The 23,634-nt window shown below is 46.4% G+C and overlaps 1 protein-coding gene across 4 annotated transcripts in view; it reads right to left on the minus strand.

The window, feature by feature from the left end:
* The window catches only part of TMEM131L (transmembrane 131 like), a 181,588-nt gene that overhangs the window by 31,307 nt on the left and 126,647 nt on the right, over positions 1-23,634 (minus strand). For 3 of the 4 annotated variants that reach the window (XM_047798810.1, XM_047798812.1, XM_047798813.1), the window contains exons 17-25: positions 22,284-22,425; positions 19,376-19,485; positions 18,343-18,415; positions 14,703-14,830; positions 11,770-11,912; positions 8,933-9,119; positions 8,541-8,726; positions 7,118-7,267; positions 5,623-6,242 (exon numbers count right to left, since the gene is read on the minus strand). In XM_047798810.1, coding sequence (XP_047654766.1) covers positions 5,623-6,242; positions 7,118-7,267; positions 8,541-8,726; positions 8,933-9,119; positions 11,770-11,912; positions 14,703-14,830; positions 18,343-18,415; positions 19,376-19,485; positions 22,284-22,425 — 1,739 coding nt within the window. The remainder of the gene's footprint in view (positions 1-5,622; positions 6,243-7,117; positions 7,268-8,540; positions 8,727-8,932; positions 9,120-11,769; positions 11,913-14,702; positions 14,831-18,342; positions 18,416-19,375; positions 19,486-22,283; positions 22,426-23,634) is intronic. The other variant, XM_047798811.1, reaches the window with a different exon arrangement.

Below are 23,634 nucleotides of genomic sequence, written 5' to 3' on the forward strand. Positions count from 1 at the left end.
AAAAAAAGAGAGAGTCATCACTGGAAGATGCATGACCTGTTTGAGGGCAGGGCTTCACCTACAGGAACCGCCCACCTGCCTGGGGATGAGAACCAAGCCCTAGGTAGCCATGTGGCAACAGTAACCATGGCAACAGCCAGTGTCAGCAGGAACCGCATCTGAAAAAGTGATCCCTCCATTTTTCCTCCAAGTGATTTCATTCATAAGCATATTTCTTCTTCCATCCTTGACTTCAAAGTAAGGTCTGAGCAACTTCAACCCCACAATAATTGCCTCAGGGTTCTCATATGAAACAAAGTATTTCCATACCTTCTCCTTTTTTCTTTAACTGAGACTCCCTCAGGGCGCCCTGCAATCTGAGCCAGGTGAGATGACTGCAGTGCATTTGCAGTGCGTTTGTTTATCACAGCAAAGCAGGGCCCAGGCCCCGCTGAGGGTTCTGGGGCAGCCCATCAAAGCAAGATGCGAACGTTTTAACAGTAACGCTTACAAGGTGAGGATTCTCCTGTTTTGTTCACAGAAAAGGGCGTAAATGTCACATAGCTATAAAAATGCTGGGGAAGCATTCATTTCCCCACAACACAAACTGGGTGTCAGATGCCCACGGAGGAAAACGACCAACACTGTGAAGCAGCCAAGGAAAGAGGGGAGAGCAAGGGAGACAGAAAAACAAACACACGAAAATCATGTCTTTATCATCACTTTGGATTCTGGAAGCCATCGGTATGAACAGAATACAGATATTCTGCTCCAAAGATGTGTTCTGACTTTCCTCGAGTCTTAATTCATGAGAGAATGGATTTCCTCAAGTTTTCTTTGGGCCAAGAACAGCACTAAAAGCATTAGTCATCAGAGTTTCTTAGGAAAGATCCAAATGTAAGATCCAACACTAAACTACCCCCTAAAAGGGAAAAAGCACAGACTCTTGGAAAATTACGAATGCCTGTTGTGGGGCCAAGAATGAGGACAAACAATAGAATGAATTCAAATTAAGTCCTTGAGAAACTCCAACAGGACCACAGTCAGGAATTCAGAAGTACTGTGAGCACATACGTCATTATCTAGGAAGCGCGCTTACTTACAGCATTACACACTTTTCTTCCATTTATCTCACAGTGTAGGAGTGGCTGAGCCACAAAGATAAAAAGGAGGGTTCCCGCCATGGTACAGAGGGTTAAGAATCTGACTGCAGCGGCTTGGGTTGCTGGGGCAGTGCGGGTTCGAATCCTGGCATGGGGTGGTGGGTTAAAGGATCTGGCATAGGTCCACCTGGTTCAAATTGAATCCCTGGCTGGGGAACTTGCATGAGTTGTGGGTGCGGCCATGAAAAAAAAAAAAAAGGAGGAGGAGGAGTTCCTGTTGTGGCTCAGCAGTAACGAACCTGACTAGTATCCATGTGGACTCAGGTTCGATCCCTGGCCTCGCTTGGTGGGTTAAGGATCCGGTGCTGCCGTGAGCTGTGGTGTCCGACTGGGCGAGGATCTGGCATTGCTGTGGCTGTGGTGTAGGTCTCAGCTGCAGCTCTGATTTGACCCCTCGCCTGGGAACTTCCATATGCCTCAGGCTCAGCCCTAAAAAAACAAAAAAGAAGAGGAGGAATAAATGAACCGGCCAGAATCCTGCTCAGAGTTTCACTGTATCAAATGGTCTCTATGTTCAGTAAACCACTAGATCTTCATTTTCAATTAACAGTAACTGTAAGCAAATTAGATGATTTTTTTAAAATTTCTGCAAATATTGGTATTTCAGAAATTCTGGAGGCGTCTAATTCAGCGAAAGCTTTCATGTGGTAGTGTTAATTCGCAGCTTCAGAGTATTATTAAATTTAAATGCTCCTTACCCTTTACATTATTATAAGCAGAAACAATGAAAAATTTGCTAAGTACTCCTCTTGCACTGTGCTGAGGCCAAGAGCACGTCTTTAGCCCTCATACTAAGTCTATATTATTTTGACTGCATCATGAAAAAGTAATCGTTAAAAACAGCAGAAAAGAGACCTATTCCACAGGATCATTCACATGACGCTTAAAGCCCTGCCCCTGTCAGAAGAGCAAGGAAGAAGTCGCTGTTGGGAGGTGGTGTGACAAGCTGATGCCAAAAAACAAGTGTGTGAAATAAGAGCCCTGAAGAATCTGTCAGCAGGCTTCCTTTCTGTTGGGAATTTTAATTTATGATTTACCACAGGCCTCTCAGAAGGAGGCAGGAGAAACTGAGCAGGAAAGAAGGGACACATTCTCTGTTATTCGAAAACACTGTTTCTGCACAACAATGGTGAGCGTGAAGCCAGAGGCCTTCAACCCACACCTTGGAAGACTTTGTCCTCACACAGAAAGTTACCCTCACTCACACAATAAGGAAGGCAAAAAACCTGCCTCAGAATAAAGAAGGCCCACTCCTTCAGGTGCCACCAGGGGGTCTGGCAGATTCGGGGTGTCGCTTCAGGCACTGTCAGGGGACGGGTCACCTCCCCAGTCCCCTTTCCCAAAGGCGCTCTTTTCACGAGTCTTGCTTCTAAGGACATCTGTGTGCTTTGGGAAAAACGCTAGCCTGTGGCACATACATGGACCGGCTCCGCCTGTGCAGGTGGAAAGTTCCCCAGAGGCTCCAGGACCACAAGTCCATGTCAGCGACTGGCATTCCCTGTGAGCTCGGCTGGCAAGGCTGAAGCTCTTTTCTCCCGGTCCTAGAAAGCATCTTAAGATGAAAATGAAGGGCTTGTCACAAAGGGAAATCCTTCTCAAAATAAGAAAAGAACTGAGGCTTTGAGCAGGGAGTGAAAACTCGGGCGCTTCTGTGGTTTTCTGATTCTCAAGTGTCCTTTACACACCGTGACACCCCCACCCTCCGTCTGCCCCCATCTGCCGGCTAAATACAATGCCTGCCGTAAACGGCAAAGAGTCAGAACCAAGTCCATGTCAGCGACTGGCATTCCCTGTGAGCAGCAGAGCATCCTGCCGACAGGTGCGTCCTGGAAAGAGAAGTAGGGCTGCGAGTCAGCACCTTTGAACCTGCTGGCATGAACATGCTGGAAAGCCCAAGTTCTTTCATCAGCACTTATCTGATCTGATTAAGAATCGCCCTGATATCACTTTACAGGCTGATGAGCCGGCCAAAGAGCAGTTCAAAACAAATGTGTACACGCAAGACTGGTTTCCACTTTAAGCCTCGAAAGCGTCCTGGTCACCTGCGCAGGGAGGAAAGGCTGGGGCGGGGCTGCCACCTACGATGACTCAAGCAAACCCTGTGTTTCTGGCTCCCTGATTAAATTCACTCACACCTGCGGCAGTGTCATTAGCTAGGACTTAGGCTCCACTACAGGCTTTCGACAGCAAGTACTGGACAGGAGGATCCTACAGTGAGGATTCGAGTCTCTGACTCGCCTTGGCACCACAAGGCTGGTCCACGCCCCTCAAAGCACTAGGAGGAAGCAGAGGGAGCTCCCATCTGATGGTCCACAAAGCCACAGCCCCTGCACTGGGCAGGCACATTGACCTGGACACCTGATGGATGCGGTGGCCACAGAAGCAGTGCTCCTGGAGGGACAAGGCCCTCCAACAACTGTGATTTTAAGTCTGTATAAAGCCAGCCTATGTCAAATACTGTCTCCAGGCCTAAATGACACACAACATGAGAGAAAAACCCAGTGAGGCTCACTCCTTAATTTCGTTCTTTCACAAGTTTTGTAGTCTGGGCCCTAGAGAGTGTCTGGGGCAGAAATGGAGTGACAGGCACCCCACCGCCTCACCACAAACAGCCCACCAGGAACACTGTGACTTTACGCAGACCTGGCTGGGTGCCCCGCCCAGAGGGTGTCCTCGCTCGCCAGGGGGAGAGCCTGCGGGGACAGTGCTGGCCCCGCACGTGGGAGCCTCTTGAAGCATGGCCTCTGCTGCCAGGGAAATGGTACCTAGGATAAAGCAAGGGCCACCAGGAAGGCTGCACGGCTGCCCAGGCCACATTCTCCTCGGAGGATGCCAGCCGTCTTTTAAATTAAGAATGTCCTTTCGTGGAACATATGGAATTCAGTTTGTTTGTTTTTTTCCTACCAGATGCATAAAGCTCCTTAGAAGCAGCCAATCTATAATCTCCTCTACAGCTGATATCTGTAAGCAAAGGAGAGCATTTTAAAGAAATATCTGCAAATATCGGTATTTCAGAAACTTTGGAAGTCTCTACCTGATGCAGTGAACGCTTTCGTGTGCTGTTAATGTCATGGCTTCAGGACATTAAAATTTACAAGTTCCTTATCCTTTACCTTATTATAAGCAGAAACAATGAAAAATTTGCGAACTATTCCTCTTTCATTGTGCTAAGAGTGCAGCAAGTTGTCTTTAGGCCTAATTCTACATCTGTATTATTTTGATCACAAAAATGAAAAAAGTAATAGTTATAAACATCTGAAAAGAGACGTATTTCAGAAGATCATCTACATCACACATAAAGCTTTCTGAACCGCAAGAGACTCTCGAACGTGCAGCCCCTGTGAGAAATCCGAAGTTATGTACATTGAGATGTTTCAAATAAGAGCAAAGGTAACTGATTCTTCCAGATTAAAAAATGCCAAAAATCTGACTTTCAATGGGAATACAAATGGGCTTATTAAAATGGTTAAGTTGGACACAGAAAAATAAGCACACGCTTTTAGGCCAGAAGCCAGAGGGATCATTAAAGATTGGATGACAAATGTATATACAGGTAGGCTTCCTAGTCTAGTTTTACTTGCATTTTTACCACCTGCATTTGCTAGAGGAGAACATCTTTCTTCTTTTAACCAAGGGACACGATTAAAGAAGAACTAGGAACGAGAAGCATGTGATACAGAACACAGCTCTTCAACACAGAAAGCTGCTAAGTTTTGTTCAGTCAGAAATATTTGAGTGATTTCTGAAAACAGTCTGAAAAGCCAAGATAAAAGATAATTAGGAGTTCCTGCTGTGGTACAGTGGGTTAAGAACCAGACCGCAATAGCTCGGGTTGATGTGGAGGTGCAGGTTCGATCCCTGGCCAGGGAACTTCCCTATGCCTTGGGTGCAGCAATTTAAAAAAAAAAAAAAAAAAAGTTCTCCTCTTTGTAGCTCAGTGGTTAAGGAATCCAACTAGGAACCATGAGGATGGGGGTTTGATCCCTGGCTTTGCTCAGTTGGTTAAGGATCTGGTGTTGCCGTGAGCTGTGGTGTAGGTCACAGATGTGGCTTGGATCCTGCGTTGCTGTGACTGGGCGTAGGCTGGCAGCTGTAGCTCCGATTTGACCCCTACCCTGGGAACCTCCATATGCCACAGGTGTGGCCCTAAAAAGCAAAAGCGTGGGGAAAAAAAAAGATAATTGGAAAAACGAGTCCATATGTTCCAAAAATAAAATGCAACATGCACATTATTCTAAGGTAGGTACGAAAAAGTAAACCTCGTAACCACGACGCTCTAAAAACTCGGTGCCCCATCCTCAACTTCCCACCTTACAAGTGGTTTTCCAACCTTTAGACCTTTGCTAAGAAAACTCCATGCAGGAACTGAAAATTCAGCAGCCACGATGAAAAGTGAAGCCACAGGGGGAACAAAGTTCACCAAAACCAGACTGGAGACAAACAGGAGAGGAGAAGCCCCAAAGCATGGTGAAAAGATTACCATTGTTTCTCCGGGAAATTTCTGGCAAGTCTGCCGGGGACTGAGGTGCGTTTCTCGGCAAATGGAGTTCAGGTAGTTTCTTGGGGGTCTTCAGGGGACAGAGCTCGCGCTCCTTGAGCTCGGCTGTGTTTTCTGAGATGTGCACGTTCGTTTCCTTAGGAAACATACAAGTCTGCGCTCCCTCCTTCTCGGGACACTCGGAAGGAGCGCTGGGGACGACTGCGCTTTTCAGCGTGTTCTCCTCTTTATCCGTGAGGGGTTTGGGAGGGGTTAAGTTCTTCTGCAGGTTGTTTAGGCCACTCGCATACTTGAGGGGGATCCAGTTCTCGGCCACCACGTCGGTGCACGTGTCCTCTCGAGCGCCACACGGGGGGCTGCTCGGGGGCCCCACCTGCTTTTCCTCAGTGGCCGTGGTGGCACTGCTGGTGATGGCCGTGCTGGCTTTGTGTTTGCTGTAATAGACTGAGCACTTGTGCTTCTTCTGCGAGTGGCCGTAGGTGGCCGGGCTCCTCTTGGTGGCGTTCTGGATCCTGCTCTGTGGGGAGTTCACAGGAAGGCAGCTTTTCCCTCTGCCTTTATCAGAGGGGCCGTAAGGCTCGAGAAAGTTCTTGCAGTTGCCTCTGCATTCAAGAATTAAAAACATGTCACAGAAAAGCAAACCCAATAAAACTCTCCCTGTTTCTAACTTTGGGAAAAAGTCGCAGTCAACACTGGGCTAGACCAAGGGTTCTAACCTTCGTTCTTCTAAAGCTCCGGGCATTTAATGAACTAAGTCCTTACATGAAGTCTACCTTATAACAAATGTCAGGAGTTCCTGTCATGGCTCAGTGGTAACCAATCCAACTAGCATCCATGAGGATGCAGGTTCAATCCCTGGCCTCGCTCAGTGTAAGGATCTGGTGTTGCCGTGGCTGCGGTGTAGGCCGGCAGCTGTAGCTCTGATTCAACCCCTGGCCTGGGAACCTCCATATGCCTCAGGTGCAACCCTAAAAAGACAAAAAAAAAAAAGAGAGAGAGAGAGAGAAAGAAATGTCATAGCTGTCATACAATGACAGACAGAAAATTTTCCTAAGATAAATGTGGAATCGAAATGTTTACTACCTTAAATTAAAATCAGAAATGAGTAACATCGGAGTTCTCGTCGTGGCTCAGTGGTTAATGAATCCGACTAGGAACCATGAGGTTGCGGGTTCGATCCCTGGCCTTGCTCAGTGGGTTAAGGATCCGGCGTTGACATGAGCTGTGGTGTAAGTCGCAGACGTGGCTCGGATCCAGCATTGCTGTGGCTCTGGCGTAGGCCAGTGGCTATAGCTCCAATTAGACCCCTAGCCTGGGAACCTCCATATGCCACAGGAGTGGCTCTAGAAAAGGCAAAAAGACAAAAATAAATAAATAAATAAATAAATAAGTAAAGATCCTGGAGTGAAAAAAAGAAATGTGTAACATCAAGGCGAAAATTCCCCCCCCATGACCCCACCTCCACCAGAACTCTTACTTGTGAGAATGGGAGCTGATGGCATCCATGGGACTGGTGTTCTGCTGGGAAGAAGAGCTTGCGTTTTGCCTCTGTCTCGTTTTCATGAATTCCATCAGGATGTACTGGGCTTGTTGGAAGGCTATTAAAACCACACCCAACAGGGACAAACTGATGAAGAGAGCAACGAGGTTCATTACTGCCTGGTTCTGACTGGCATTAAAAAGACTAGCTGGTGGTTGCCTCGGGGGAGGAGAAAGGAGGGGGAGGGACTGGGAGTCTGGGGTTAGGAGATGCAAACTATTGCATCTGGAGTGGATAAGCAGGGAGATCCTGCTGTAGAGCACAGGAAACTGTATCTAGTCACTTGTGATGGAACACGATGGAGGACAGTGTGAGAAAAAGAATGTATGTATATATGTATGTATGACCGGGTCATTTTGCTGTATGGCAGAAATGGACAGAACATTGTAAATCAACTATAATAAAAAAATTAAAATCTTAAAAAAAGAAAAAAAACTAGCTTTAGGAGTTCTTACTGTGGCATAGTGGGTTACAAATTCACCTGTAGTGGCTTGTGTTGCTATGGAGGGGCAGGTCTGATCTCTGGCCTGGTGCAGTGGGTTAAAGGATCTGGCTGTGGTATAGGTCGCAGCTACAGCTTGGATTCAGTCCCTGGCCTGAGAATGTCCATATGCCACAGGTGTGGCCATGAAAAAAGGGGGAAAAAAAAAAAAAGACTTAGCATTACAGGAGAGTGATAATGATCAATGGGAACCAACCAGAGATATACTATTAAAATTCCATAAGCTGTTTGACATCGTAATTTCTTACCTCTCTTAAAATGAAAAAAAGCTACATTTCTTTGCAATGTGAACATTTATAATTTGGACATTCCAATTCAATTTTGAAAGCCATTTCCAGGACAAAAATCACATCTTACAGTCACTCTTATAGTTACTCTTAGGTCATTCTAAGAGTTCAAGGGTGGCACAGCCGGCCAAGGATCCAGTGCTGTCACTGCTGTGGCTCGGGTTCAACTCCTGGCCCTGGAACTCCTACATGCCGTGGGCACAGCCAAAAAATAAAAAATAAAAGGGTCCTTCTAGCCTTCTAATCTCAAATTGCCATTGCAATGAGCTCCTAACACATCATGGACGTGATGTTTCCATATTTTTTAGATCTTCACGTTTCTACCTTCCTCTGTGACCACCAAAGAAAAGGACAGGATGCAACTGTCCATTATACTCCAAGGGCCTATGATTCTCTTTTTACTATTACCTTTGAGCTTACCAGTAACTACCTCGTCTACTTCAGGAATGGCAGGGTTCTCAAAGCAACAAAAACTCCACTCCACTCACACGCCTGGATCACACCGGGTAATAAACACTCCCACGAGTCTCGACCTAGTGACGGAGGGACAGTGGAGAAGGTGGTGGCTCACCTGACAAAGAAGACTGTGAGCTTCCAAAACGACTCCTCCCAGCTGGGTCCCGGGACGACGTCTGCACACAGAGGCAGCAGGTGGTGAGGGAGAGTCACGTTCAGAGTGAAGCGAAACTCCAGGTCCGCTGCCGTGACCAGAGTCAGCTCCCGAATGACCCAGGAAGAGGTGAAGTCTGGCGTAAACCTGACAAAAGAGGCATCTTTCAGAACTTTGTTTTCGTTTTGGGCACAAGACAAAACCATCGTAATGGCAGCACCACTGCTTACTTCTACCAGGTAAATACTTACATAAAACCAACGGAAGCCCCCCCACCGATGAAAAGTGGTTCTCCCCTAAACTGTGGTCGATGCACCCCCAGAGCTGAGTGACAATAAAGCTCCAGTGCTCACACAATGCTGAGGTCCCGGGACATGCTGGGGTCCAAGGAAAACTGGTGACAGTCCAGCACTTCGAATCCGTAACCTTGGCAATTATACCCATTAATTTTCAGAGACGTCACGGTTATAGGAAGCGGTCCGATATTCTCGACCTTAAAGTTCTTTGTAATTGATAAAATTTGCTTGCTGTCTTTCAGTTCTAGTGAGGATGAAAAGTGATTTTGAGTACAGATGAACTGCAAAATTCATTCAAAATAAATTTATTGAATCCACAAACCATGATCAACATGATTAAAATGTGTAAAAAAAAATATAAGCTCCAAGTATGATTCCTAGGTAATGCCTAGATTAGTTTTAGATTCTGTTATACTCCCAAAATATGACAAAATCTTTAACTAGTCAAGGTTTTTCTTAAGTTAAATAATCTGCCTAGGTAGCAAAAGTAACCAAAATCTCTTTGCTTTTTTGTTTTTGTTTTTTTTTTTTACTTATTAAAGGATAAGGTGAAAAGTCTATTCCTCTGGGAGGCCTAAGAGTTTGCATTTACCAGCAGCCACCACGCCTCCTGAGCCCTGAGGTCATCACTCACTGAACAGGGCTGGTGAGGAGGAGGTATGTGCTTTTGGGTAAATCCATCACAGACACGCAAAAAACACATTGCACACCCCTCTACATTATGAGGCAGTAAACAGTTAAACACATTTCATGCGTGGATTTTAAAAAAGGAAGAGTTATCAAATTTTTTAATATACCTATAAATTTATACCCCACAAGCTAATCCAAATTAGGACTAACATTTTCTCTGATTCTACAATTTGTATACTCCTTCCTTCCAGCTTTCAAGGTCAACTCTAATCTACTGAATGAATGAAGGAAGAAAATGAACACTCTGATAGACTCTGAATGCAAAACGGCTCATCTTTTCAAATGCAGTGCTCATTTAGTACAGGCCTCTTTTTGGGTTTTTTGGTTTTTGGGTTTTTTTTGTCTTTTAGGACCACGCCTGCAGCATATGGGAGTTCCCAGGCTAGGGATCAAATTGGAGCTACAGCTGCCAGGCTATGCCACAGCCACAGCCACATGGGATCGGAGCTGTGTCTGTGACCTATACCACAGCTCATGGCAACGCAGCATCCTTAACCCACTGATTGAGGCCAGGGATCGAACCTGCATCCTCATGGATACTAGTTGGTTTTTACCACTAAGCCACCATGGGAACTCCAACATAGTTTTCTAAAATAAAAAACCCAATTAGGTATTAAAATAGCTCTGCAGGAGTTCCCGTCGTGGCGCAGTGGTTAACGAATCTGACTAGGAACCATGAGGTTGCGGGTTCGGTCCCTGCCCTTGCTCAGTGGGTTAACGATCTGGCGTTGCCCTGAGCTGTGGTGTAGGTTGCAGACGCGGCTTGGATCCCACGTTGCTGTGGCTCTAGTGTGGGCCGGTGGCTACAGCTCCGATTCGACCCCTAGCCTGGGAACCTCCATATGCCGTGGGGAGTGGCCCAAAGAAACAGCAAAAAGACAAAAAAAAAATAGCTCTACAAGGAGTTCTCTTGTGATACAGCGGGTTAAGGACCCAGAAGTGTCACTGCACTACAGCAGCTCAGGTCGCTGCTGTGGCACAGGTTCAATACCTGGCCCAGGAATTTCTACATGCTACAGGCGCAGCCAAAAAAAAAAACAAAACACCGCATCTATACATTAACAATCAATTTTCTCAACAGGAAACATACTATTACACTAAAATGCTTTCAGTGTATTCCTGAAATTAAAAATAATAATAGGAAAACAAGACGGAATTTGCCAAAAACATTGTACATGTCTGATTTTTGTTTTGTCCTGAGGAAGTTCTCCAAACCAATATAAGTAGTTTAAAAGTATTTAATTTAAATACATGCAAAATTGAGGAATTCCTAACGGGACACTTAAATATATCTCTAAACCTGCACTGTCTGATACAACAGCCACTAGATACCTATGGCTACTTAAATTAAAATCAAAATTAATTTAAAAATTGATCTTCCCAGTCACATGAGCTATATTTTAAGCACTCATTAGGCAACGTGGCGGGGGCTGCCGTACCGCCTGGCACAGAGGTCAAACATTTCCAGTACTGCAGAAAGCTCCGCAGGTTAGCTCACCTTCTCCCTGCTTAACATGTTGGTGTGATTTTCTATAACTAGGTAACTGATAAGCTAATTAAGTTGCATAGCATTTATCCTAAACATTTGACACTCTACTGGTAACTTAATATACTTCCCCCCATATCTGTTTTTTCTTTTTCTTTTTTTTTGTCTTTTTGTCTTTTTAGGGCTGCATCCAAGGCACATGGAAATTCTCAGGCTAGGGGTCGAATTGGAGCTGCAGCTGCCGGCCTACACCACAGCTCATGGCAACACCAGATCCTTAACCCACTGAGCAAGGCCAGGGATCAAACCTGCATCCTCATGGATATTAGTGAGATTCATTCCCACAGAGCTATGACAGGAACATCCCCCCATATCTATTATTTAAGTTGGGTTAAGTACCTAAGGCTATTGTTCCTAGGTACCAGCCTATAAATGCTTGAAAATTTGCCTGATTTAATTATCTGCATCAATACAAAGGACTTATGGTAAATTTTTAGAAGAATCTTCTTATAAGCTCCTTTCGCTCTTGGCGTTAGCACCCAGCCTGCCCTGAGTGCCAGGCATATGGACCACACGCCTGGACCATGAACACAGATCAGTCGCACCAACCACACACACAGACACCACTGCACACACCGTGCACGTGGACAGTGCACACAGACCACACACTCGGACCAGGTGCCGGGACCCAGCGCACAGACCCTGCGCACGGACTCACGTCGGCGGCAGTCCATCAGCATGGACTCGGGCACCTTAAATCGCAGGGAACCTCCTGCGCCAGGAAGTCTTCCGCCCACTTTCAGCAGCTCTCTCGCTCCAAAGCCTTCCACACCAATCATGTCGATAACAGTCAAGTTATTCCTACCGAGAAGGGAGAAGCAAATAAAACGCATTACAAGAGGGTCGCAAATACGATACGCCTGAATTTAATTACTCCTAGTGAGCAAAACATCTTTAAAGTTCTGGAGGAAAATCAATCAAGTTTAAACACGTGGCATCTCCTGCCATCCCCATCTCAGGGCAGGAGGTGCGGTCGAGGGCACGGAAGCGGCCAAGGCCGGCAGATCAAGGCAAGCTGACCGGGCCCGAATGAGCAAACCACCTCCATCGACACCCAAGAATACAAACCCATGTTTTTCTAGCCAGGCACCAGGAGGGTGATCAGACCTCCCAGAGACTAAACGTGAAGTAGTAAACTGGGGGACACAGAGAAACACCAACAAACTTAGACAAATTGATAAAAGTTGGTTACAGGGTGAATTTAGGCGTTTTCATAGTAACTGTGGCTCTAAGAAAGTCTGCCTTAGGGATAATTCTAGACATGAAATCCTACCCTATCTTTCCAACCAACGATTCAAAATAGCATCCCGGAGTTCCCGTCGTGGCGCAGTGGTTAACGAATCCGACTAGGAACCATGAGGTTGCGGGTTCGGTCCCTGCCCTTGCTCAGTGGGTTAACGATCTGGCGTTGCCGTGAGCTGTGGTGTAGGTTGCAGATGCGGCTCGGATCCCGTGTTGCTGTGGCTCTGGCGTAGGCCGGTGGCTACAGCTCCGATTCAACCCCTAGCCTGGGAATCTCCATATGCCGCGGGAGCGGCTCAAGAAATAGCAACAACAACAACAGACAAAAGACAAAAAAAGACCAAAATAAAATAAAATAAAATAAAATAAAAAAATAATAAAAAAATAAAAATAAAAAAAAACAAAATAGCATCCCACAAATAGGAAGCATCTACTCAAGGTCTTATTCGTTCATCAGTAATTCAGACTAGCTTCGGCTTTCCATTAACTGAAATCATGATTCCTAGGATGGAAAAGTTAAGCGCAAATGGTGTGTGAATGATGCAGACTGCACCGAAGGCCAGTGACCACTGATGCAAATACTAGAAGCAGAGAGGGCATTCATTCCGAATTATGCAAAATACCCTGGGATATCTTGACATCTTCATCTAAAGTCTGAAAACCTTTAGCAATCCACTGAAGCCTTGAGGTGATGTCAGATGATGGATACCATTTCCAGAAAAATACTGTCTCTCTCCATACAGAAACCCCGCAACAATAAATTAACAGCTATAAAAAAAATGGAGACTTTCTTTTCAAGTCTGCGATAGTTGATGCCGGGATGAGGTAAAGCTTATCTCCGCACTTCCTAAGAATGGGTGTGAAATGAAACACGTTGTCAGCAGAGCGGTCAAGTGCTCCCTGGAACATTAGGTATTAGTTTATTCCAGTAAGGCACTGGTTAAAATGTTTACTAGGATAAACTCTTTTAAGAACCTTATCTTAGTGCATTTTCATTTTAGTAGCAAGCACTGGCAGAAGAACAAACTCCTAAGATAGATTAAAGGAAGGCCGGACTAAGAAGGTCTTTGCCAGCTGATCTGACACTAGAAAAGCTTGAACAAATAACGAAAAAGTCATTAATTAAAAAACATTGAGTTCGTGTTGGACATCTGACCAAGGCAGAGAGCTTCAACACAGAGCTGTGTTTACTGTGCAATTTTGAAAGGACTCTCAATAAAGACTAGAGAGGGGGAAAAGTTAAGAACGAAGAACATTCAGCGGTTTAAATCAGTTAGCATAAAACTTCACTGAAAAGGAAGGAAAAGAAGTACAGAGAGCCAGTGGGGATGGGCACAGACACACTGAGGTACGTGGAATGACTGGCCAACGGGGACCTGCTGTGCGGCCATGGAGGGATCTCGACCCCACATTCTGTGATAATCTATGTGGGAAAAGAATCTGAAAGAGAATGGATGTGTGTATATACCTGGCTGAATCACTCTGGTGTCCAGCAGAAATTATTGCAACATTGTAAATCAACTACACTTCAATAAAACTTAAAAAAAAAAATAAAGAACCAAACAAAAAACAAAAATAGGAGTCCCCGTCGTGGCGCAGCGGAAAGGAATCTGACTAGGAGCCATGAGGTTGTGGGTTCGATCCCCGGCCTCGTTTAGTGGGTTAAGGATCTGGCGTTGCCGTGAGCTGTGGTGTATAGGTTGCAGACACGGCTCAGATCTGGTGTTGCTGTGGCTGTGGGGTAGGCCGGCAGCTATAGCTCCGATTTGATCCCTAGCCTGGGAACCTCCATATGCCGCCAGTGCAGCCCTAAAAAGACAAAAACAAACAAACAAACACAAAGAGCCAATGGGCTCAACCAAGGATTTTTTTCCATTGTTCTTTGGGGCTACAGAGAATTTCAGAAGCAGGACCGACAGATGTGAGAGTGATGAGGAGTGATGAGGAGTGGTGAGGAGTGAAAATGTACACAGCTGTGTGTCAACTGGTTTTCTGAGCTGAGGACAGAGCAGTAAGTATGTGTGTGTGTGGGGGGGGGGTGGAGGTGTGTGTGGGCGTGTGTGTGTGTTCACCTATGTGCTCTTTCTCTGTCATGGGGGTAAGATGCTCTGGGAGGAGTCCTGCCACCCCTGGAGAGGTGGGCACACCCTCCCTGAGGTACAAGGAAGGAACTCGACGCACGGGAGGAAAGCGTGGGGCCTCGGGCAGCAGGTCTCCTCCACCACAGCCTCCCCTACCACCTCCGAGTGCCTGACTGAGCAGAAACGTCAGCTCTTGGCTAGAGAGCGGAAGCATCCTTGAGAAAGACCATCCGCCAACGGGGGAGGCAACGGCCAGGAACACACCTACCGGATTAGGATGAGCGAGGTGACCTTCCCGTAGTCAGCTGGCGTGAACACGACACCGACCCGTCTCCTCTCCAGAGGCTGCAGATTCAGGTGGAGGATGCCAGACCCGGATTCGTCAGAACGCACACCCTGCAAGTTAGTAACACACGCGATTAACTCCCGGGCAGCAAGAGTCCGCCTTTCTCAAGGGCACCTTTTTTTTTTTGGTCTTCTGTCTTTTTAGGGCCGCACCCACGGCATGTGGAAGTTCCCAGGCTAGGGGTTGAATCGGAGCTGCACCTGTGACCTATGCCACAGCCACAGCAACGTAAGATCCTTAACCCACTGAGCAGGGCCAGGGATCAAACCCGCATCCTCTTGGATACTAGTCTGGTTCATTACCACCGAGCCACAGAGGCATGAGTACTTTTTCCCTAATGTCTGGATCTGACCGCCCAACTTGACCTGTGGAACATGTTCATCCTGAATTCATCCCCATCGATAGTTCCCAAGCCACAGCTGACAAGTTGAGGCTGCAGGAGAACCTGACGTGGATGCAGGAAAGAGGGGTGCTTCCTGGAGAGATGGGAGCTGGGGCGGGAGGCCTCCAAGGCAAAGATGCTATGGATGGAAAACATCACCAAGAAAACAGACCAACCAGTCTCCCCGCCCGCCACCCCGAACACTACAGGGATCTGACCTAACGACCCATCCACTCCTAGACAATCCCACACCCTCTTTAACACTGAGCCCCAGTTTATGAAGAAACCTTCTTTATTATATTCAGTCTCTCTGTTCAGGAGAAAGATCTTTATTTATCCACATCTTCCTTTTTTTTTTTTGGTCTTTTTGCCTTTTGTAGGCTGCGCCTGCAGCATATGGAGGTTCCCAGGCTAGGGGTCCAATCAGAGCTGTAGCCATCAGCCTACGACAGAGCCACAGCAACATGGGATCCGAGCCACATCTGTGACCTACACCACAGCTCAGGGTAACGTCGGATCCTTAACCCACTGAGCGAGGCCAGGGATCGAACCCACAACCTCATGGTTCCTAGTCGGAATCGTTAACCACTACGCCACAATGGGAACTCCCACATCTTTCTTCTTTTGCTCCAAGATTTCTAACTTTCTCTGAATAAATTCTGTGGTCCAAATTTAAGATTTAGTTCTTTATCACTGTGGTGGCCTTTCCCTCTTTCCACTGTTTTTTCTAGCTCCTTCTCCATGAAAGTACTTTAATTTTTTAAGACCTATAACCCTTCAGTCTGCGTAATATTTCTTGCCTGCATTTTAGTTTTTAAATTTCTTGTACCCTTGAGTTACTACCAGCATTTCCCATTCTATCTGAAAGAAGAGATACTGATGGTATACGATTCGTCTGCATGAAATTATAATCTTTAGGAAGGGAACAACTCTGTTTTACACACATAGCAATGTTGAAAAAAAAAGCTGCCAATTTAGGATAGTAAAAGTATGGAGTTTCCGCTGAGGTATAACAGGATCAGCAGTGTCTCTGCAGCATCAGGATGCAGGTTCAATTCCCAGCCTCGCTCAGTGGGTTAAAGATCTGGTGTTGCCGTGATCTGTCGTGTAGGTCACAGATGCGGCTCAGATCCTGCGTGGCTGTGGCTGTGGTGTAGGCTGGCAGCTGCAGCTCCGATTCGACCCCTAGGCTGGGAACCTCCATATGCGGCAGGTGTGGCCCTAGAAGGCAAAATAAATAAATAAATAAATGAAGCTGGCATTATTTTTTTGGAATTTCAAATTACACATGATTAAATAGTCACAGGACAGAATACCTGTTAACATCTTGGACTCCGCTGCCAGCTTACGGCCCTGGGAGACTGCTTGGTAGGGAAAAGAATGAGAAGGGCAGGACAGGACAGGCTCGCTGCCGAGGCCACTTACAAAGGGAAAGGAGCTAGATGTGTGTGTTTCTTCTTGTAAGTCAGTCTCTGCTTAAAATCCACTTGAGGAGTTCCTGCTGTGGCACAGTGGGTTAAGAACCCAACTGCAGTGGCTCGGGTCACGGTGGAAGCGTGGTTCCACCACCGGCCAGGCACAGTGGGTTAAAGGTTTCCAGCATGGCCACAGCTGTGGCTCGGATTCAATCCCTGGCCTGGGAACTTCCATGTGCTACAGGTGTGGCAAAAATAAATAAATACGTACATACATAGACATATAAATAAATACATAAAAATCCATTCAAAAGCTTGCTTTCATGTGTCTGTTTTCGCTATGAGTTGGAGATTGTCTATGGCCCTCCTCTTTTGAGCTCACCTGGAGCCAACAGATGACAACAATGAAAAGACCCAAGGCATTTCAATACATGTGTGACGTGTGTGTAGTAGAAATTCAGTGAGATACACGAATCCGTGTCTGCATGTGCACATGTGGGTTTTTTTAAAGAGATTTTTTTTGGCTGGGCCCATAGCATATGGAAGTTCTGGGAACTGAACCTGCGCCACAATAGCGACCCTGGTCACTGCAGTGACAAAGCCAGATTCTTAATCTGTTGAGCCACCAGGGAACTCCCAAGATGCTTCATTTATAAACTGATCTCAAGCCCAGAACACTGGGAAGGAAAACACTCAGCCACGCCAGTGACCCTCAGACATAATGTGTGAAAACTCAGAAACCAGGCTGCCAAGCTCCCAGGCAAACAAGGCCCTCACTGCGTTTACTTCTTCTCCTGAGCACCTATGCAAGACCCTATGAGGGCCCAGGGTCTCCACGATATCCAGAGAAATCCTTTTCTATAGAAGAGGTGAATATCACACAAACTGGGTGACAAGCTAAAAAACACAAAGCCAAGTCAGTAAAAGATTTTTTTCTTTCCTTTTCAGGGCCACACCCATGGCAAATGGAAGGTCCCAGGCTTGGGGTTGAATCAGAGCTACAGCTGCTAGCCTATGCCACAGCCACGGCAACGCCAGATCCTTAACCCACTGAGCAAGATCAAGGATCAAACCCACATCCTCATGGATACTAGTCAGGTTCTTAACCCACTGAGCCACAAAGGAACTCCAATAAGAGATTTTTTTTTTTTGCTTTTTAGGGCTGTACCTGCAGTATATGGAAGTTCCCAGGCCAGGGGTCAAAGTGGAGCTTCAGCTGCCTGCCTACACCACAGCCACAGCCACAAAGGATCCAAGCTCTGTCTGCAACCTACACCACAGCTCACAGCAATGCCGGATCTCCAACCCACTGAGCAAAGCCAGAGGTCAAACCTGCATCCTCATGGACACGAATCGGATTTGTTTCCCCTGAGCCACAATAGGTACTCCCGGGATTTTTTAAAATGTATTTATTTTTGCCTTATTCTGCCCTAGAAAGAATCTGACAGGCCAAGGAATCTTAAGACAATTATAAATTCTGCGGTCTTGAGTTTTATGGTTTTCTGCATGGCTCTGACGCAACTGTTACTTCTTCATTTGCATAAATCTAAATAATCAAATTAAAATGATTTACAGGCTCGCAATACCCATGGGCTCCTGCTGCATTAGCTAACTGGGAAAATCTGCTGTGTACACTTAATTCCCAGAACATAAAAATAAGAGAGCTACATATGGTTATGTAAAGACACTTGAAACATAATTCAGGGAGGCTCATGGGCTCATGGTTTGTCAGCATTCTTTTGTCTGTTAAAAGATGACATCGTACCTGGTAAGGGCAAGCTTTGGTGAGCTGAAATTCACGAGTTGTGAAATTAATCATTTGCATGTCAGTCCCGAACCTGTAAAGGAAAAGAAAAATGTTTACAATAGCATTCGGGTCCCCAAGAAGGAAAGAATACATACGTGTGAACCCAGATGAGAGCACACATGCACGTCTATTTATATGTACCTAGATGCGCACACAGACCCAACTCACTCCATCCCGTCACTCTGTGCCCCAGCCCCCACCTTGCACCGGACTTATTTCAAGAGCTCAATCAACACCATTGAATGAATAACAGAGCAGTACAGAATCAGATGGGGACAAAAGCTCCACGTAGGAACACCTTTTCTCCCCCAATGGTTCACAGCTATGGAAGCTGAGAGGAAGTGACTCTCGGCCAAGGTCCAATCTATGGACATTCGGCCATGCCTGGAGACATTTTTAGTTGCCACAGCTGGGGAGGTCCTACTGGCCCCTCCTGGGTGGAAGCCGGGGTTGCTGCCAAAGATCCTGCCAGGCACAGAGCCCCCCGACCCCACCAGAGACCCATCTGGTCCAAACATCAAGGTACTGAGGCGGAGACCTGGGGACGAGGGTAGGTGTCACTAAGTCAGACGAGGAAACGTTCTCATGAAACTTCGTTAAGATGTAATACCAGTGAACCAGTATCTTGTTTAACAACACTAGATTAAAATACACTAAACCGCTACGGCCTCATTCCTTGTGTTACCCAGCGGGCACCGTGATTTCAGCACTAAATTTTAGGGGCTGACGTGAAAAAATCACGGTCATTAAGGTTCCTTAACAAGATGGGAATATTCTGCTGGAAGCTGGACCGACACAGTGACACTGGAGACCCACTGGGTGCACAGAACTGTAACCTGCATGGAAGAGCAGCTGCCAAGGTCATGGCTGGTCCCGGGCACAGCCACACCCGGGCCCCAGAGGCAACCACAATGGATGTGCAATCATCCCAGGTCTTCACAGGACTTCTCACCCCCACCCCCCTGGAGGCCTTCACCGCCCGGGGGGTTACCATTTGTGAAGCAGGCGCACAGCGGCCTCGGGTTTCGGGTAGAAGGAGATGGGCAGGAGCTGCAGGGAGACGGGCCATGAGGATGGGTTTCTCAGCGCCAAGTACTTCACCTGGACGAGGGGAGGGGAGAGTCAGAAAGCTGCAGGGCAGCATCTGAGACAGGCCTGCAAGACAGCACTGCCTGCGTCTAACCACAGGGGCCATCACGCCAGTGGCTTCCAGGGCTGGTCTAGAGGAGAAACCCCTATTCCAAAAAAGGCAGAGGAGCTGAGGAAGAGGAAAGGAGCTGAAGCCCCCTGATCTGGCCATGAGATCTGGGAGGGGACCCTGAACCAGGAAAAGGAAGGGCTGGAAAGTATGTTAGTGGGATAACTGGAAAAATCTGAGTGTAGCCTGCAGGTCAGATCATGTCACTGTGAATCATGTTACATTTTCTGATCGGTGAGAAGATGTTCTTGGGCAATTAACACGGACGTAGTCAGAGGGAGGGGGCATAATGTGTGACCCTCTCAAGTGGCTCAGAAAAACATGCACGTGTGGACTTTCTCCAAAGAAGACATACAGATGGCCAACGAGCATGTGAAAAGATGCTCAACATCACTAATTATTAGAGGAATGCAAATCAAAACTACAATGAGGTACCACCACACATCGGTCAGAATGGCCATCATTTAAAAATCTATTAAATAACAAATGCCGGAGAGAGTGTGGAAAAAAGGGAACCCTCCTACACTGCTGGTGGGAATGAAAGCTGGTACAGCTGCTATGGAAAACAGCATGGAGGTTCCTTAAAAACTAAAAATAGGAGTTCTTGTCATGGCGCAGCAGAAACGAATCCAACTAGGAACCATGAGGTTGAAAGTTCGATCCCTGGCCTTGCTCAGTGGGTTAAGGATCCAGCATTGCCGTGAGCTGTGGTATAGGTTGCAGATGCGGCTCGGATCAGGCATTGCTGTGGCTCTGACATAGGCCGGCAGCTGTAGCTCCAATTAGACCCCTAGAGCCTGGGAGCCTCCATGTGCTGCAGGTGAGGCCCTAAAAAGACAAAAAAAATAAAATAAAATAAAAATAGAGTTCCCCTATGACCCAGCATCCCACTCCTGGGCATCTATCCAAAGAAAACTACAATTCAAAAAGACACATGCACCCCTAGGATCATAGCGCAACTATTTACGAAGTCAAGACATAGAAACAACGTAAATGTCCACTGACAGATAAATAGATAAAGATGTGGTGTTTGTATACACACACACACACACACAAACATATACAAAGGAATACTATTCAGCCATAAAAAAGAATGAAATAATGCCATCTGCAGCAACAAGGATGGACCATTATCATACTAAGTGAACACAACGAAAAACAAATTCTGTATGAGATCACTTATATGTGGAATCTAAAATAGGATATAAAGGAACTTATCTATGAAACAGAAACAGACTCACAGACTTATTGCCAAGGTGGGGCAGGGGAAGGGAAGGATTGGGAGTTTGGGATGAGCAGATGCAAACTAGTAGATATAGGACAGATAAACAACAAGCTTATTCCATAACCACAGGGAACTCTATTCTATAACCTGAGACAAACCACAATGAAAAATAATATAAATGTATAACTGAATCACTCTGCTGTACAGCAGAAATTAACACAATACTGTAAATCAACTATGTTTCAATAAAATAAATTTTTACAAAACAGTGTGGAAAGAAAAGGGGCAAAAATGAAGCAAGTATGGCAATACTAACAACGGAGGATTCTTCATGAAAGATACCATTCTTGGTACTATTCTTGAAACTCTTCTCCACATTGAAATTATTTCAAAATAAAGCATTTTTAAAAAGCAGCCTTAGGGGAGTTCCTGCTGTAGCTCAGCAGAAACCAATCCATTAGTATCCATGAGGATGAGGGTTCGATCCCTGGCCTTGCTCAGTGACTGGTCGGGGATGCGCCATTGCCATGAGCTGTGATGTAGGTCGCAGACATGGTTCAGATCCCGTGTCACCGTGGCTGTGGGGTAGGCCAGCAGCTGCAGCTCCAATTCAACCCCTAGCCTAGGAACCTCCATATGCCACAGGTGCAGCCTTTAAAATAAATAAATAAAAAACAAAAAAACAAAAAAAGCAGTCTTAGGTCTTAGGCTATCCTGGCTGAGAAGCTCAGTGAATGAAGTATAAACTGTTAGACCTAGCCCTCTGGCAAGGAGACTCAGGAGAGAAACTCACAGCTGCTGGTGTCACTGCTTTTCCTCTGCCCTCCTCGCTGCCACCCCAGCTCGTCCCAAGAGGCTCTCGAGGAAGGGAGCCAGCCAGTTCAAGAAGGAACAGGCCTCCCAGAGCCCCTTCCCTGGCTATGAGCTCTCCCTCTGCTGTCTCAATTGAATACTTTCCTATTAGCTGTCAGATTCTTTTTTTTTTTTTTGTCTTTTTAGGGCTGTGCCCTACAGTTCCCAGGTTAGGGGTCAAATCAGAGCTGTAGCTGCCAGCCTACACCTCAGCCACAGCAACTCGGGATCCGAGCCTCATCAGCGACCTACACCATAGCTCACAGCAAAGCTGGCTCCTTCACCCACTAAGCAAGGCCAGGGATCGAACCTGCATCCTCATGGATACTAGTCGGGTTCCTTACCACTGAGCCACAAGGGGAACTCCAGTCAGATTCTGAATGGAATACAGACTTCATAAAATGTATCTGTTCTACTACTTTCAGTCTGTTCATGAGTTTGATTTCTTATTTTGTTCTTTTGACCACTCCCTACTAAAAACACTGAATGACAGAAGTGTGTCACTCAGATTTCAACTAAGTTTGGCTCTCAAACAGTACCTCAAGGTGAAAATACTCTGATAACATGAAAAGCTAAGAGCCAGGGAGTGACTGGCTAAGAGATGAAAAAACACAGGCTCCTCACCACGCTGTTCCTGAGGGCGGTTGCGCTGAAGTTTAACACCAGGCCGGGCTCCGGGATCAAACGAGGCAGGAAGAGAGCAAAGGGTTCTGACTCTTTGGATTTCTTCGTGTGGGCAAACCGAGTCATTCCCAAAACATTCCTCCTGGGTAATGCATAAAGAAAGAAATTATGAAAAACAAGTCTGGCAGAAAAAAAAGGACATCACCAAGCGTCACTCCCACTAAAAGGAACAAAGGGCTTCTTGGAAACAGCAGTTTATTCCAAGTCTGGGAAGATAAAGTACGAGACGGTCCCGGACCATCTCACCTTCCTAGAAAGCAAGGACGTGCTCAGAGGATACGGGCACAGGTCAGCAGGTCCCACAGCAAGCCTCAAAGGGCTCCCATTAGCCAAATTTGGGACAAGTTGGCCTCAAAAGTAATAATGATGGTTATGACCAAAGAATCCATAGTGATGCTAAAAAAGAGGGTGGAATGAACAAAATTATCTGAAACATCACCATCACTGCAGCCATCAATTCAACAAGTGACCCCCGGCAAAGACTGTGAATAGGGGCTAAAATCATGGGGGGAGACATCCTTAGGAACAGGAAGTGTCTATGGGTCATCAGGGTCAATTTGTCCCATGACTGACACTGCTCAGTTGAATCCTTTGACCCTCTCCGTCGTGGGTCTGACAGGTCTCTCTAGACTGTAGGTATTCTTCCTTTTGCAGTTAATAAGGAAGATGTGCTGCGATCATTTGAGCCTATGGACGGTTCCTGTTCCTAAGGATGTAATGACCACTCTCCCCCAACACGTGTCACAGGTGTGTAAACCTAGAGAAGGGGCCAGAAACACCCAGCATGCTGGATGGTCTGTACGACAAATGACTAAGACACTTTCAAATATCGACGTTACGAAAGAGGAAGGAGGGTGGAGACACTAAAGAAAATTAAGGAAGACATTTCCTGCTGGCCTTGTGGTTAGGATTCGGCACTTCCACCACCAGAGCCCGGGGTTCGATCCCTGCTCTGTTGACCTGATATCAAGCCTCTGCATGCCTCAGCCAAAATATAAATAAAAATAATTTCTTTTAAAGAAAATTGTGCCTGCTTCAGCAGCACATACACCAAGAGAGAAGAAAATTAAGGAAACATGCATGACAACCAAAGGCATGATCCTGGAATGGATCCTGGATTTTTAAAAAAGGAGAGAAAGTGGAGTTCCTGTTGCAGCATAGTGGAAATGAATCTGATTAGTATCCATGAGGTTGCAGGTTTGGTCCCTGGCCTCGCTCAGTGGGTAAAGGATCCGGTATTGGCGTGAGCTGTGGTGTAGTTCACAGACTCAGTTCGGATCCTGCGTGGCTG

Source organism: Phacochoerus africanus, chromosome 10 (assembly GCF_016906955.1).
Source record: "Phacochoerus africanus isolate WHEZ1 chromosome 10, ROS_Pafr_v1, whole genome shotgun sequence".
Lineage (NCBI taxonomy): Eukaryota > Metazoa > Chordata > Mammalia > Artiodactyla > Suidae > Phacochoerus > Phacochoerus africanus.